Here is a 17,469-nt window from a genome sequence, read left to right as displayed (position 1 = left end):
TCTTCTTCTTGCCTAATTGCAATGGCTAACACTTCCAGTACTATGTTGAACAGGAGTGGTGAGAGTGGGCATCCCTGTCTTGTTCTTGTTCTTAGGAGAAATGGTGTTAGTTTTTGTCCATTGAGTATGATGTTGGCTGTGGGCCTGTCATGTATGGCTTTTATTATGTTGAGGTGTGATCCTTCCATTCCCACCTTGCTGAGAGTTTTTATCAAAAATGGATGTTGAATTTTGTCAAACGCTTTTTCTGCATCAATTGATATGACCATGTGGTTTTTTTCTTTCAATTTGTTTATGTGATGTATCACGTTTATTGATTTGCATATACTGTACCATCCTTGCATCTCTGGGATAAATCCTACTTGGTCATGGTGTATGATCTTTCTGATGTACTGCGGGATCCGATTTGCTAAGATTTTGTTGAGGATTTTGACATCTATGTTCATGAGGGATACTGGCCTGTAATTCTCTTTCATTGTGTTGTCTTTACCTGGTTTTGGTATTAGGGTGATGCTGGCTTCATAGAATGAGCTTGGAAGTGTTCCTTCCTCTTGGATTTTTTGTAGTAGTCTGAGGAGGATAGGTTTTAGTTCTTCCTTGAATGTTTGGTAAAACTCCCCTGTGAAGCCGTCTGGTCCTGGGCTTTTGTTTGCTGGAAGCTTTTTGATGACTGCTTCAATTTCTTCCATAGTTATTGGCCTATTGAGATTTTTAGATTCTTCCTGATTAAGTTTTGGAATGTTGTATTTTTCTAGGAATATGTCCATTTCCTCCAGGTTGTCTAGTTTGTTGGAGTAGAGTTGTCCATAGTATTTTTTAACAATCATTTGTATTTCTGTGGGATCTGTTGTTATTTTGCCTCTATCGTTTCTGATTTTGTTGATTTGGGTCCTTTCTCTTTGCTTCTTGATGAGCCTGGCTAGAGGTCTGTCAATCTTGTTTATCCTTTCAAAGAACCAGCTCTTGGTTTCATTGATTTTCTGTATTGTTTTTTTGGTCTCTATGTCATTTATTTCTGCTCTAATCTTTATTATCTCCTTCCTTCTGCTCACTCTGGGGTTTTCTTGTTGCTCTCTTTCTAATTCTTTGAGCTGTAGATTTAGATGATTTGCTACCATTTTTTCTTGTTTGTTGAGATAGGCCTGTAGAGCTATAAACTTCCCTCTCAGGACTGCTTTCATTGCTTCCCAAAGGTTTTGGATTGTTGTGTTTTCATTGTCATTAGTTTCCAGGATGTTTTTAATTTCTTCTTTGATCTCATTGGTAACCCAATCAATATTTAATAACGTGCTATTCAGCTTCCAATTGTTTGTGTATTTTGAGTTGTTTTTATTGTAGTTTATTTCTAATATTATGGCCTTGTGGTCTGAGATGATGCTTGGTATGATTTCAATCTTCTTGAATTTGGGGAGACTTTGTTTGTGACCCAATATGTGGTCTATTTTTGAAGATGTCCCATGAGCACTTGAGAAGAACGTATATTTTGTGGCTTTGGGGTGAAGTGTTCTGAAGATGTCAATTAAGTCCATCTGATCTAGTGAGTCATTTAGGATTGCTGTTTCTTTGCTGAGTTTTTGTCTAGCGGATTTATCCAATGATGTCAGTGGTGTACTGAAGTCCCCTACTATGATTGTATTGTTGTCGATCTCTCCCCTGATATCTTCCAGGAGTTTTCTTATGTATGTGGGTGCTCCTGCATTGGGTGCATATATGTTTATCAGGGTTATATCCTCTTGTTGTATTGATCCCTTTAGTATTATGAAGTGGCCTTTCTTATCTCTTGTTATGGCCTTCACTTTGAGGTCTATTTTGTCTGATATAAGTATTGCTACCCCAGCTTTTTTTTCATTTCCATTTGCCTGAAACATATTTTTCCATCCCTTCACTTTCAGTCTGAGTCCCTTCTAATGAGGTGGGTCTCTTGTAGACAACAAATATATGGGTCATGTTTTTTTATCCATTCAGACACTTGATGTCTTTTGATTGGACCATTTAGTCCATTTACGTTTAAAGTTATTATTGAAAGGTACTTGTTTGTAGCCATTTCTATTTTTTTTGTGTGGCTGCTTTCTTTCTGGGCTTTTTAGTTCTTCTTTTTACACCAGTCCCTTTAGCATTTCTTGCATTGCTGGCTTGGCGGTGATAAACTCCCTTAGCCTTTTTTTGTCTGTGAAGCTTCTTATTTCCCCTTCAATTTTGAATGATAACCTTGCTGGATAGAGTATTCTTGGATTCAGCCCTTCGCTTTGCATCACTTTGTAAATTTCTGTCCATTCTTTTCTGGCCTGATGTGTTTCTGTTGAGAAATCATTTGATAATCTGATGGGGGATCCTTTGTAGGTAACTCTCTGTTTCTCTCTTGCAGCCTTTAAGATTCTGTCTTTGTCTTGTACATTTGCCATCGTTATTATGATGTGTCTTGGTATGGGTCTTTTGGGGTTTATCTTGCCTGGGACTCTCTGTACTTGTGTAACTTTTTTCTTCCCCATATCTGGGAAGTTTTCTGACATTATTTCTTCAAATACATTTTCTAATCCTTGCTGCTCTTCTTGTCCTTCTTGCAGCCCTATTATGCGTATGTTACTTCGTTTCATGTTGTCCCGAAGCTCCCTTAGGCTCTCCTCCTGCTTTTTAATTTTTTTCTCCAGTTGCTGTTCAGATTGAGCTTGTTTCTCTGCCTTATCTTCTAATTCACTAATTCGGTCCTCTGCTTCTTATAGTCTGCTGTTGAAACTTTCCATGGTGTTTTTGATTGTAGCTATATCACTTTTCATTTCTTCCTGATTCTTGCATAGGTTGTTGATTTTCTCATCCATCCGGTGAATGAATTGTACAACCATTATTCTGAATTCTTTTTCTGTCATGTTGCATGCTTCAACTTCATTAATGTCCTTTCTTGGTGACTCCTCATTGTCTTTTCTCTGGGTGTTGTTTCGTCTCTTCATTCTGATTATCTCCCGATGGTTCAAAGGTCGAGTTGCGTGGGCCTGGGCCGTGTGCAGTGGGAGCCTCCCACAACCCTAGTGTCACTGAAGAGCTCTGACACTAAGATGAGTGGTTGTTGTGGGTTGGTGGGATCCAGGCTCTCTCAGAGTCAGTGTTGTCAGGGCTCAATGTGGCCTCGTACGCGCCCTTAGAATCAGGGACCCTGCCTGCACTGTGCTGAAACAGAGACCCCCCTGAAGCGTGTTGAAAAGCAGAGCCCCCTAGCGTGCGCCAGGAGTCAGATTTCCCCAGAATCCAGTATCAGAGTCTCTGTTGCTTCGCATGACCTTGCCTTGAGAATCAGGGTCCCTGTTGCCCTTGCACCAGGAAGTGGAGTCACTGGCTCTTAGTATGAATGCACAGGAAATCAGGATCTCAGGCCCAGGTGAAAAGAAACATAGTCAAGTCACTGGTGCTTGGTGCTGCCTCCTGCTCAGAGAATCGGGGTCCCTGGGCCTGTGATAAGTGGGACAAATTCCCAGGGTTCGAGCGTTTGCTCCCAGCCCAGGGCCCAGAAGCCGGCAGTGAGCCTAGGCTCAGTTCCTGGGGTTCGTGCGTTTGCTCCCAGCCCAGGGCCCAGAAGCCGGCAGTGCGCCTAGGCTCAGTTCCTGGGGTTCGTGCGTTTGCTCCCAGCCCAGGACCCAGAAGCCGGCAGTGCGCGTAGGATCAGTTCCAAGGTCCTCGCGCACTTCCAGGCTAAAGTTCCTGGAGCGCTGAGGCCCGGCAAGGGGTGGGTCTATCAGTTAGTTACTCTGGCGCAGCCCACAAGCCCGCGGGAAGGGGGATGGGCTCTGTTACTCAGGGATCTGCCGCGGGGATTTCTGAACTTTTGGTGTCCGCAGGTCTGTAGCTGTGGTCACAGGTCTCTGTCCCCCGTGGCTGCAGGGTGCTGGTATGCGTCTGAGATCAGACTGGGTGGTGCTGGGGCCAGGATCCTAGTCTCAACCAGCTCTGTTTCCCAAGATGGCGTGGTCGCCATGCCTGTGCTGGCCGCCCAGGAGTGTCCGCACAGGGAGCGGGACTCCGCCGCCTAAGACTGCCCGGTTTAGCAGCCCCTTAGAAGACCTGCAGAATCTAACTGTCCCTAGCTCATACACACACACCACACGCGTCCACACACTCCTCTATCATTTCCTTGCGCTCTCACACTCTCTCCCTCCCTACCTTCCTGCTGGTCGCCATTTTGGAAGTCCTCCAATAAAGTATATTTAAAAAAAATGTCAGAAAATAAAATATACACTGAAAAATATATTTACCTCATCATTTTCATCAAAGATGGGATAAATTTTCCAAGGCCACAAAAGAACAGTTGAATTCAAAGCTAAATCTTCTTGAGGAAATATAAAAACATCTAAAAAGTAATTCATTCGGCGTTTGGATTCCTACAAAAAAGAAACTCCATATATAATACACCATATAGAAAATTTAAGGCAATATGAAAAAGAGAAGAACCAACAACTTCTAATACTCTTTCAAATTTCAATTTGACTCAGATTAATTAATATTTTATATCACCCAAATAAGATGGGTATTTCAGTAGCTGCAAGATTTATTTGACCTCATAACACATAATTGCAGACTTCTATACAGAAAATAAAGCTTTAAAAAAATTTTACTTGCAGATGATTTAATATAAGGTATTCTTGTTCCTCCTTGTACATGACTAAAAAAGGTGACCAAATATACAGCAAGCGTTTACTCTAATTTTGATTCTAAATAATTTTATATATTTTATTCTTATGTATTTGATTTTTAAATTTTTGGTGACAAAGATTATAGCATTTATATTTTGTTATACAAAATAATGTTACCACCTTTTTTGCCTATAGTTAGTCTACAGAAATTGTCCAGAAAGAATTTAGGAATAAATGGCAAAGGAAAAAAACACACCTTTAAAACCAATAGATCTACCTGAGTAGAGAAGTTGAATGTTTTTACCCCCTATAGCTTTCATTGATCCATATGCAGTGCTGTAATTTTTAAAACTTAAAATATAGATTCAAAGGTAAATTGAAGGTTTTGGATTTAATCTGATATAATAAAAGCCTAATATGCTAAATGTCCGGTCATCTAGTCGTCTGTTCAACCAATCAAAGCGTAATATGCTAATGATATGCTAAGGCCGCTCAACCACTCGCTATGACATGCACTGACCACCAGCAGGCAGACAGTGGACCAGTCAATCAGTTGCTATGACGTTCACTGACCACCAGGGGGTAGTCGACCTGTCAACCAGTCACTATGATGTGCACACTCCAACTGGTAGGTTAGCTTGCTGCTGGGGTCTGGCCGATCAAACTGAGTGAGACGGGCTGGACACGCTCTGGAGCCCTCCCACGGTCCTTCCTGGCTAGCCAACCTCCCATATCCATCCCCAGCCCCAATTGTGCACTGGTTGGGTCCCTCAGCCTGGCCTGCACTCTCTTGCAATCTGGACTGAGGGATCATCCCCTCCCTCGAGTGCATGAATTTTGTGCCCAGGCCTCTAGTCCTATCTAATAAAAGAGAAACATGGTAATTAGCCATACGTCCGCTATCCTTCCCATTGGCTAATCAGGGTGATATGCAAATTAACTGCCAGCCAAGATGGCGGCTGGCAGCCAGGTAGCTTGAAGCTAAAATGAGGCTTGCTTGCTTCAGTGAGGGAGGAAACCAACGTTCCCTGCCTGCCTTGCTGGCCTCTGAGCCTGCAGTTTAAGAAACATTGTAACAAATATAGAAGCTAAACAAAACCCCAGAAACCTGCTTTCAGTCCGCTGGGATCTCAGAGCTGGAGTTGATACAGTGTTTCGATTATAGAACCCAAACAAACCAGATACCTGCTTTCAGCAGCAGAGGCCTCAGAGCTAAAGCTGGCCCAGAATTTAAAAAAAAAGAAAAAAAGGATAGGTTGGGAGCTTCAGTCACCTGCCAGCCTGAAAATGGCCCTCAGCCCCTCACCCAGGCTGGCCAGGCACCCCAGTGGGGACCCCCACTCTGAAGGGGGTGTGACCAGCTGCAAACAGCCATCATTCTCTCATCCAGGCTGGCCAGGCACCCCAGTGGGGACCCCTACCCTGATCCAGGACACCCTTCAGGGCAAACCAGCCGGCCCCCACCCATGCACCAGGCCTCTATCCTATATAGTAAAAGGGTAATATGCCACCCAGCGCCGGGATCAGCGGAGCTGCGAGGCCTCCTGGCCCCTGGAGCGGCATGACAGGGGGCAGCGCCCAAACCCCCTAATCGCCCTGCGGCTCAGTGTGTGACAGGGGGCGGGGCCACAACCTCCCTATCCGCCCTGCTCTGTTTGTGACAGGGGAAGGCACCCCAACCCCCTGATCAGCCCTGCTCTGTGTCTGATAGGGAGGACCTTCCCAACACCCTGATCGCCCTGCGGCTCTGTGTGTGACAAGGTGCGGCGCCCCAACCCGTCCCCCAGGGGCCCTGCTCTGTGTGTGACGGGGTAGAGCCATAACCTCTCCATCGGCCCTGCCCTGAGTGTGACAGGGTGCAGCGCCCCAACCCCCTGATCTGCCCTGCTCTGTGTGTGACAGGGGGCGGTTCCCCAACTCCCCTATCGGCCCTACTCCGTGAGTGACACGGGGGAGCTCCTCAACCCCCTGATTGGCCCTGCTCTGTGAGTGACAGGGGGCAGCGCCCCAACCCCTGATCGGCCCTGCTCTGTGCGTGACAGGGTACGGAGCCCCAACCCCCCTGATGGGCCCTGCTCTATGCGTGACAGGGGGTGGCGCCGCAACCTCCTCATCAACCGACCCTGCCTTGAGTGTTACAGGGGGCGGTGCCCCAACCCCCCAATCAGCCCTACCCTGAGCATGACTGAGGGTGGCATCGCAACCTCCCAATCTGCCCTGCTCTGTGCATGACCGGGGGTGGCACCGCAACCTCCTCATCAACTGACCCTGCCTTGAGTGTTACAGGGGGCGGTGCCCCAACCCCCCAATCGGCCCTACCCTGAGCATGACTGAGGGTGGCATCGCAACCTCCCAATCTGCCCTGCTCTGTGCATGACCGGGGGTGGCGCCGCAACCTCCTCATCGACACTGCCTTGAGTGTTACAGGGGGCAGTGCCCCAACCCCCCAATCAGCCCTACCCTGAGAGTTACTGAGGGTCGCATCACAACCTACCAATCCGCCCTGCTCTGTGCATGACCAGGGGTGGCGCCGCAACCTCCTCATCGACACTGCCTTGAGTGTTACAGGGGGCGGTGTCCCAACCCCCCAATCGGCCCTACCCTGAGCGTGACTGAGGGTGGCATCGCAACCTCCCAATCCGCCCTGCTCTGAGCCCGACCAGGGGCTGCACCTAGGGATTGGGCATGCCCTCTGCCACCCGGGAGCAGGCCTAAGCCAGCAGGTCGTTATCTCCCGAGGGGTCCCAGACTGCGAGAGGGCACAGGCCGGGCTGAGGAACCCACCCTCCCCGCCGAGTGCACAAATTTTTGTGCACTGGGCCTCTAGTATATATATAACATATATAATGTACAAAATGCATGATATATATATATTTTATACTAGAGGCCCAATGCACGAAAATTTGTGCAAGAGTAAGCCTTCTTTCCCCCAGCTGCCAGCACCAGCTTCCCTCTGGCACCTGGGACCTGGGCTTCCCTCCTCCGGCCACCAGAAGGCATCCGGAACCCAGGCTGGCTTCCCTCGGGCCACTCACAGGCACCCAGAACCTGGGCTGGCTTCCCTCTGGCCCCAGCTTCATCAGGAAGGATGTCTGGAATGATGCTGGGAAGATGTCTGGTCTAATTAGCATATTGCCCTTTTATTATTATAGATTCCATGTAGAGGTATAACCTACTAAAAAGTTATTCCTGTAATTGATTATATTAAGAACAGAAAAAATATTTTATCACTTCAATGAATGCAAAAAAGTACTGGATAAAATTTAATATCCAATCACAGTAATTTAAAAAATCTACACTAATAAAAGAGAAACATGGTAATTAGCGTACGACCGCTACCCTTTTCATTGGCTAATCAGCGAGATATGCAAATTAACTGTCAGCCAAGATGGCGGCCGGCAGCCAGGCAGCTTGAAACTAACATGAGGCTTGCTTGCCTCAGTGATGGAGGATCGTTGGAGGAAACTAACATTCCCCGCCTGCGGCTGCAGGCCTCTGAGCGGGCAGTTTAAGAAACATTGTAACAAATACCTCTGGATTTCAGCCAGCAGATTCACAACATTGTAAGCAAAGGCCAGAAACCTACTTAGAGCCGCGGAGGCCTAAGAGCTGGAGCCAAGCCTCAAGGTAAAGCTGGCCCAGAATAAAAAAAAGAAAAAGAAAAAAAGGAGTGGTTGGGAACTTCAGTCACTCCCAGCCTGAAAACAGCCCTCAGCCCCTCACCCAGACTGGCCAGGCACCCCAGTGGGGACGCCCACCCTGATCCAGGACACCCTTCAGGGCAAACCAGCCGGCCCCACCCATGCACCAGGCCTCTACCCTATATAGTAAAAGGGTAATATGCCTCCTGGCACCGGGATCAGCGTAACAGGGGGTGGGGCCCCAACCCCCTGAGCAGCCCTGCTCTGTGCCTGATAGGGGGGAGCTCCCCAACCACCCCCCCCCCCACGGGCCCTGCTCTGTGTGTGATGGGGTAGAGCCATAACCTCCCCATCAGCCCTGCCCTGAGTGTGAGAGTGGCCGCGCCCCAACCCCCTGATCGGTCCTGCTCTGTGGGTGATAGAGGGTGGCGCCCCAACCCCCTGATGGGCCCTGCTCTGTGCGTGACAGGGGTTGGCGCCACAACCTCCCCATTGACCCTGCCTTGAGTGTGACGGGACGGTGCCCCAACCCCCAAATTGGCCCTACCCTGAGTGTGACTGAGGGTGGCATCACAACCTCCCAATCTGCCCTGCTCTGTGCATGACGGGGCAGCGCCCCAACTCCCCAATCAGCCCTGCTCTGAGCCCGACCAGGGGCTGCACCTAGGGATTGAGCCTGCCCTCTGCCACCCGGGAGCAGGCCTAAGCCAGCAGGTCATTTTCTCCCGAGGGGTCCCAGACTGTGAGAGGGCACAGGCCGGGCTGAGGGACCCCCCCTCCCCCCCCCCCAGTGCACAAATTTTTGTGCACCAGGCCTCTAGTACATAATAAAAGAAAACTTGCTTATCTGATAAAGGTACCTTTAAAAAAAAACCTACAGTATGGGGGCTTGCTTGGGGTGGGAATGGCTAGGGGGGGTCAATTGGGGTAAAGGATACATATGTAAAATTTTAGACAATAAAAAATAATAAAGCTAGAGAGAATTCCAATGCAAAGAAAAAGAAAAAGAAAAAGAAACCTACAGCAAATTTCATACTTAATAGTGAGTCCTTGAAAACTTTCCCTTTGAAGTTAGGATCAAGATGACTGCTATTCAACATTGTGGCAAAGGCCCTAACCAGTCTGTTGTAACAAGGAAAATAAAGTTTTGGAAATGTGTAATGTGATGAGGACAAACCCAAACTCTTGTTATTTACAAGTTATATAATGGTAAATGAAGACAATTCAAAAGAATATTCAAATTCCAAAATGGTGGCAGAGTATGTGGAAGCTACACTGACACTCTCCTAGGACCAAACTGGAAATACAACTAAAATACAGAAAAACCACCCTGAAAACTCAACTGAAGACTAGCTGGAGAGAACCTTGATAACCGAGGATGGAACGTGGAGACCATCCTAGAGTCTAGGTCCTAGACACTGTAGGAAGTGTGGAGACGTGAGAGGGCTGCCTGGGCTCCCATAAACAGAAGGTGAAGTTCTGGAGAGATATATCAGCTGTGGGAGGTTGCCACTGAGAACTCTGGGGTCTAATCCCCAAGTTGGGCCCCCCAGCAGAGAGCACCAGAACAGAGAAAGGTGCCTACATAACATCTGGCTGTGAAAAGCAGCAGGGTTGGATGGTGGCATAGGTACATACCTGTACTTGCTGCCTTGCACAACCACATCAAAAATACAACTAAAAGACAAAATGAATATCATCCAGAACCACGGGAAGGCTGGCTGAGTGGAAATTCTACAACAAGGAGGAAAGAGAAAAGTGCATTTGAAGGTAGGAGGTGCAGAGGTGTGGAAGTGCAGAGGTGCGGAAGTGCACTCGAAATGGGCTGGCAACTGGGTGCGCTGTTCTCTTTTTCAATCCGGAGGGAGACACAAGCTCCCGATTGCTCTGAACTCCAGTTTTGGGCGAGACTCTGGGGACCCAGACTCATACAGGGAGAAACTGTCTGGCATCGGGCAGGAAGAGGAGGGTGGCTTTCTCTCAGAGGTGCTCGCAGCGATCATTGTTCCAGCACGGGGGCGGGGAACACAGAGATGGAGACATGGGGACCTCTCTGATGCAGGGTTGACTGGCAGCCACTGCTGTTTGCTCCACCCTGGTGATTCCCTGAGACCCTGCCAATTTACAACCCCACCCAAGTTGTGTGCAGCGGCTTTTGCATATGAATGACCTGTGCTCTCACCACCTAAAACCTAACAAACTGCAACTGGGTCAGAGGGCCCCAGAGCTTCCAAAAGAAGGCCTAAGGATTGACAGCAGCCTGCATTACTACACAGCTGGGCCTCATCTGGGCACCTCCAAACCCTAAACAAAGAGGAGGAATCTACAGATGTCTCTGTAGCTCCTGCTGGGTGACCTCAGGCAGTGGCTGACTTTGCACCTCTTTGGAGATCCAAAAGCCAGTGTACCCAGGGGTCAGAGTGAGACCATACCAGATTAAAACTCTTCACATCCATAAGAGACACACTCAGGGGGAAGACTCAGTGAGCACCGAAGCCCCACTGAAGCAAGTCCTGCCCCATAAGGGTGTCTCCAGCACAGCAGTTCTCCCATTGTAGACACAGCTGGTCCTCACATCCAATTGGCTTGGTGGTCAATTCCTTCCTCCCAGTGATACCAACAGCAATCAAGGCTTAACTACAACAGGACTGTGCACACAGCCCACAAAAGGGTGCACCAAGAGTGTCCACCTCAGGTAATTAGGGAGGCTGAGCCACTGGGCCCTATAGGACACCTAGCACACAAAGCCACTCTATCAATACAGGGAAGCAGCCAAAATGTGGAAACAAAGAAACATGCCACAAACAAAAGGAATGGAGGAAAGCAAACTACTGGATATAGAGTTCAAAACCACGGTTATAAGGTTACTCAAGAATCTTCTAGAAACCTCCAGGAAATTTAGTAAGACCCTCAAGAATATGAAAAAGGACCAATTAGAAATTAAGCATACACTAACTGAAATAAAGAATAATATACAGAGATCCAACAGCAGACTAGAGGATCCCAAGAATCAAGTCAAAGATCTGAAATACAAAGAAGCAAAAATCACCCAACCGGAAAAACAAAAAGCAAAAAGAATCCAAAAATATGAAGATAGTGTAAGGAGCCTCTGGGACAACTTCAAGCACACCAACATCCGAATTATGGGGGTGCCAGAAGAAGAGAGAGAGCAAGATATTGAAAACCTATTTGAAGAAATAATGACAGAAAACTTCCCCTACCTGGTCAAAGAAATAGACTTACAAGTCCAGGAAGTGCAGAGAACCCCAAACAAAAGGAATCCAAAGAGGACCACACCAAGACACATCATAATTAAAATGCCAAGAGCAAAAGACAAAGAGAGAATCTTAAAAGCAGCAAGAGAAAGACAGTTAGTTACCTACAAGGAAGTACCCATATGACTGTCAGCGGATTTCTCAACAGAAACTATGCAGGCCAGAAGGGAGTGGCAAGAAATATTCAAAGTGATGAATAGCAAGAACCTACAACCAAGATTACTCTACTCAGCAAAGCTATCATTCAGAATTGAAGGTCAGATAAAGAGCTTCACAGACAAGAAAAAGCTAAAGGAGTTCATCACCACCAAACCAGTATTATATGAAATGCTGAAAGGTGTTCTTTAAGAAGAGGGAGAAGAAGAAAAAGGTAAAGATAAAAATTATGAACAACAAAGTGACAACAAATACATATCTATCAACAAGTAAATCTAAAAATCAAGTGAATAAAAAATCTGATGAACAGAATAAACTGGTGAATGTAATAGAATCAGGGGCATAGAAAGGGAGTAGACTGACAATTCTTAGGGGGAATGGGGTGTGGGGGTGTGGGAAGAGACTGGACAAAAATTTTACACCTATGGACGAAGACAGTGGGGTGGGAACCAGGTGGAGGAGAGCTACGGGGGGGTGGGGGAGAAGGACAACTGTAATAATCTTAACAATAAAGATTTATTTAAAAAAAAAAAAGCAGCAGGGTTGCTATCTGCCAGTGAGAGAGGGCTAGAAATTCAGGCACCCTCTTAAAGAGCCAACACACAAAATTTTGGGTACAGCCATTCACCTTGGGTTCTGGAAGAGAAAGGGAAGAGTGGACTGAAGCTATGTGAGGCAAGTCCAGGGTTGGGGCCCTGGGGTTGGAGCTTGGACGGTGGCCACCCCATTTTCCTGTGCTGAGTCATTCCTTCACACTGTGGAAGATACCTTTCTCTGGTGGACCTTTGCTATCCAGGAGGGTTTTGCTTGGGGGAAAGTCATTGCCCCACCCTATTGGAAGACCTCTTGCCCCACCCTGTGGTTGATAGCTTGAGGCTAATTAAGACTTAGTAGTCAAAGGCAGATCTCTAGAGGTTTAAATTTTTGCCTGATCTCTTTCTGGGCCCAGGACTAGGAAAAACAAACCCTGGTGCACATCTTAGTCCTTTCCAAAGGCACCCAGCACCAGCAGAGGGAGCCCACAAGCTGTGGATTGCTGATAGCTCCAAACAGGGTACACAGGGCCAGTCACAAATAGCATGCAACACTGTCTTGCACTAGTGATTGGGAGTCATAGCAGATCTACCTAATACACAGATACAAACACAAACAGGCAGCCAAAATGGGGAGACAAAAAAAATCTCCAAAATGAAAGAACAAGAGAATTCTCCAGAAGAAGAGCTAAGCAAAATGGAGATTAAAAATTTGTCAGATATAGAGTTCAGAATAATGATGGCAAAGATGCTCAACAGCATGAGTTAAAATATAGTAACTACCAAAAAAAGACCAGTTGGAAATGAAGAATGCCTTAGCACTAATAAAGAGCACAATGGAAGGAATACACAACAGATTAGGGGAAGCCCAGGATCAGATCAGTGAATCTGAAGACAGGGTGAAAAAAATCACTCAATCAGAAAACCAAAAAGAAAAAACAATTAAAACACAGGACAGCTTAAGAAAGCTGTGGGACAACATGAAACGTAACAATATTCACATAATAGGGGTACCAGAAGAAGAAGAAAGTGAGCAAGGAATAGAGAATGTGTTTGTAGAAATAATGGCGGAAAACATCCCTAACCTAGTGAAGGAAAAAGTCACACAAGTTCAGGAGGCACAGATTCCCAAGCAAGAAGAACCAAAACAGGCCCACACCAAGACACACCATAATTAAAATGCCCAAAATTAAAGACAAAGAGAGAATCTTAAAAGCAGCAAGAGAAAACAAATTTATTACCTACAAAGGAGATCCTATAAGGCTGTCAAAAACTCTGCAGGCCAAAAGGGAATGGTATGAAGTATTCAAGGTAATGAAAATCAAGGATCTGAAACTAAGATTACTATATTCAGCAAGGCTATCATTCAAAATAGATGGTGAAATAAAGAGCTTCCCAAACACAAAAAGGCTAACAGAGTTTATCACCACTAAACCAGCACAGCAAGAAATGCTAAAGGGACTGCTTTGTTGAGAAGAAGAAATAAAGAGAAATAGAGAGAAACATAGGCATACAGAATTAAAATGGCAATAAGTACCTATCAATAATAACCTTAAATGTAAATGGATTAAATGTTCCAATCAAAAGATATAAGATAGCAGAATAGATAGAAAAACATGACCCAATTATATGCTATGTACAAAAGACCTACCTCAGAACAAAAGACATACACAGGATGGGACAAAAATTTCCATGCAAATGGAAATGAAAAAAAAAAAAAAGCTGGGGTAGCAATATTCATATCTGACAAAATAGACTTCAAAATGAAGGCTATCACAAGAGACAAAAAAGGTCACTACATAATACTAAAGTGATCGACCCAACAGGAGGATATAAACTTGGTAAAAATATATGCACCCAATATAGGAGCACCTAAATAATAATAATAATAATAATAATAATAATAATAATAATAAACTTCTACAGGACTTTAAGGGAGAGATCGACAGCAATACAGTCATAGTAGGGGATGTTGACACCCCACTGACCTCATTGGATATAGATCTTCCTGACAAAAAATTAACAAGGAAACTGATTCTAAATGACACTCTGGATCAGATAGATTTAATTGACATTTATAGAACATTTCACCCCAAACCTGCAGAATATACATTCTTCTCAAGTGGACATGGGACATTTTAAAAGATACACTACATGTTAGGACACAAACAAGTCTCTACAAGTTCAAGAAGATGGAAATCATATCAAAAATCTTCTCAGATCACAACAGAATAAAATTAGAAATCAACTACAGTAAAAACACAAAAACATGCAAACACATGGAGGCTAAATATCATGTTATTAAACAATGCATGGGTTACCAATGAGATCCAGAAAGAAAAAAAAACTTATTGGGAACAAATGAACACACAACAACCCCAAATCTAAGGGACACAGCAAAAGCTGTCCTGAGAGGGAAGTTCATAGCACTACAGGCCTACCTCAAAAACAAGAAGAACTGATAATAAACTACTTAACCCTACAATTTAAAGAATTAGAAAGAGAACAACAAGAAAATCCCAGAGCATGTAGAAGGAAGGAAATAATAAAGGTTAGAGCAGAAATAAATGCTATAGAGACTAAAAAACAAAACAAAAAAAATCAATGAAACTAAGACCTGGTTCTTTGAAAAGATAAACAAGATTGATGAACCGTTAGCCAGCTAATCAAGAAATAAAGAGAGAGGACACAAATAAATAAAATCAGAAACAAAAGTGGAGAATGAACAACTGAAATCACAGAAATACAAAGGATTGCAAGAAAATACAATGAACAACTAACTATATGCCAACAAGCTGGACAATGTGGATGAAATGGACAAATTCCTAGAAAAATACAATCTCCCAAAAATGAATCAGGAAGAAACAGAAAATCTGAATAGGCCAATAACAACTGATGAAATAGAAGCAGTAATCAAAAAACTTCCAGCAAACAAATGCCCAAGTCCAGACGACTTGACCGGGGAGTTCACTCAAAGAAGAACTAACATATATTTCTCAAACTATTCCAAAAAAATCCAAGAGGAAAAAACACTTCCAAATTTTTAAAACAATATAAATTTTTATTGATTTCAGAGAGGAAGGGAGAGGGAGGGATTGAAACATCAATGATGAGAGAATCATTGATTACTGCCTCCTGCACACACCACACTGGGGATTCAGCCTGCAACCTGGGCATGTGCCCTAACCAGGAATCGAACCGTGACCTCCTGGTTCATAGGTCAATGCTCCCACTGAGCCACGACAGCAGGGCACTTCCAAGCTCTTTTTACTAAGCCAGTATTATCCTAATTCCAAAACCAGATAAAGACACCAAAAGAAAGAGAATTACAGGCCAATATCCCTGATGAACATAGATGCTAAAAGACTCAACAAAATATTAGCGAATCAGATCCAGAAATATATTACAAAGATCATACACCATGACCAAGTGGGATTTATTCTAGGGATGCAAGGTTGGTACAATAATTGCAAACCAAGAAACGTGATACATCACATAAACAAACTGAAAGACAAAAATCACATGATCATGTCATAGAAGCAGAAAAAGCCTTCAACAAAATCCAACACCCGTTTTCTTTTATCGTCTAAAGAGTTACATATGTCTCCCTTCTCCCTGATTGACCCCCCCCTTCCCAGCCATTCCCAAACCAGGCAAGCCCGCACCACACCAGTGTCTGTGTCCATTGGTTATCCTAATATGCATGCATACAAGTCCTTTGATTGCTCTCTAACTCTCGCACCTCCCCTGCCATTTGTCTCTGGATCTACTTTTGTTTATAAAATTACTAGGGGCCTGGTGCACGAAATTCATGCACTGGGTGGCGGGGGGGAGTGTCCCTCAGCCCAGCCTGCCCCCTCTCACATACTGGGAGCCCTCAGGCGTTGACCCCCATCACCCTCCAATCGCAGGATCGGCCCCTTGCCCAGGCCTGATGCCTCTGGCCTAGGCGTCCGGCCCGGGCAGCGGGGACCTGCAGTGGCAGCGGGGGGTGCCGCGATCGGTGGGCTCCGCCCCTGCCCCTGCAGGACGCCTCTGGCTGAGGCATCCGGCCTGGGCAGCGGGGACCCGCAGCTGCAGCGGCCCCGCGATCGTGGGCTTCGCTTTAGGCCCAGGCAAGGGGCCCCTAACTCCCGGGACTGCCAGCTTCGACCATGCCCAGCTCCCATCGCTGGCTCCACCCCTACTTCCTGCTATCACTGGCCAGGGCAGAAAAGGCGCCTGATTCTCCGATCATGGCTGGGGGGCAGGGCAAAGGCGGCCCCAGGGCCGCCTTTGCCCTGCCCCCCACCTCTTAGCTCCCCCCTGGGTTTCCGATCACTGTCAGTGGCAGGGGGCTTCTTCCTGCTTTCCCTTTGGCCTCCCTGCATTGTGCCTACATATGCAAATTAACCGCCATCTTGTTGGCAGTTAACTGCCAATCTTAGTTGTCAGTTAACTGCCAATCTTAGTTGGCAGTTAATTTGCATATAGCCCTGATTAGCCAATGAAAAGGGTAGCTCGTACGCCAATTACCATTTTTCTCTTTTATTAGTGTTGATGTTGATCATTATATCCCACATATGAGTGACATCACGTGATATCTATCTTTCTCCAACTGGCTTATTTCACTTAGCATCCAACACCCATTTTTGATAAAAATTCTCAGCAAAGTAGGAATAGAGGGATAATATCTCAACATAATGAAGGCCATTTGTGACAAACCTATAGCCAACATCATACTCAATGGGCAAAACCTAAAACTACTTCCCCTAAGAACAAGTACAAGACAGGGATGTCCGCTTTCACCACTCTTATTCGATATAGTGCTAGAAGTCCTAGCCACAGTGATCAGACAAGAAAAAGAAATAAAAGGCATCTAAATTGGAAATGAGGAAGTAAAACTGTTATTATTCACAGATGACATGATATTATACATGGAAAACCCTAAAGACTCCACCAAAAAACTATGAGAGTTAATAAATCAATTTGGCAAAGTAGCAGATACAAAATTAATATCCAGAAAGCAGTGGAATTTTTATACACAAATAATGACTCTCAGAAAGAGAAACTAAAAAAAAAAAAAAAAAAAATCCCAGCCCTAACCAGTTTGGCTCAGTGAATAGAGTATCAGCCAGGTTCGATTCCAGTCAAGGGCATGTACCTTGGTTATGGGCACATTCCCAGTAGGGGGTGTGCAGAAGGCAGCTGATCGATGTTTCTCATTGATGTTTCTAACTCTCTATCCCTATCCCTTCCTTTCTAT

The 17,469-nt window shown here is 45.4% G+C and overlaps 1 protein-coding gene across 1 annotated transcript in view; it reads right to left on the bottom strand.

The window, feature by feature from the left end:
• DNAH12 (dynein axonemal heavy chain 12) overlaps positions 1-17,469 on the bottom strand; it is a 283,964-nt gene that overhangs the window by 196,303 nt on the left and 70,192 nt on the right. The window contains exon 16 of the mRNA XM_059663211.1: positions 4,242-4,367. Within this exon, the coding sequence (XP_059519194.1) occupies positions 4,242-4,367 (126 nt within the window). The remainder of the gene's footprint in view (positions 1-4,241; positions 4,368-17,469) is intronic.

The sequence above is a fragment of the Myotis daubentonii genome, chromosome 14, assembly GCF_963259705.1.
Source record: "Myotis daubentonii chromosome 14, mMyoDau2.1, whole genome shotgun sequence".
Lineage (NCBI taxonomy): Eukaryota > Metazoa > Chordata > Mammalia > Chiroptera > Vespertilionidae > Myotis > Myotis daubentonii.
Note: the sequence above shows the minus strand (reverse complement) of the source record. Positions and strands in the feature narration are given on the sequence as shown.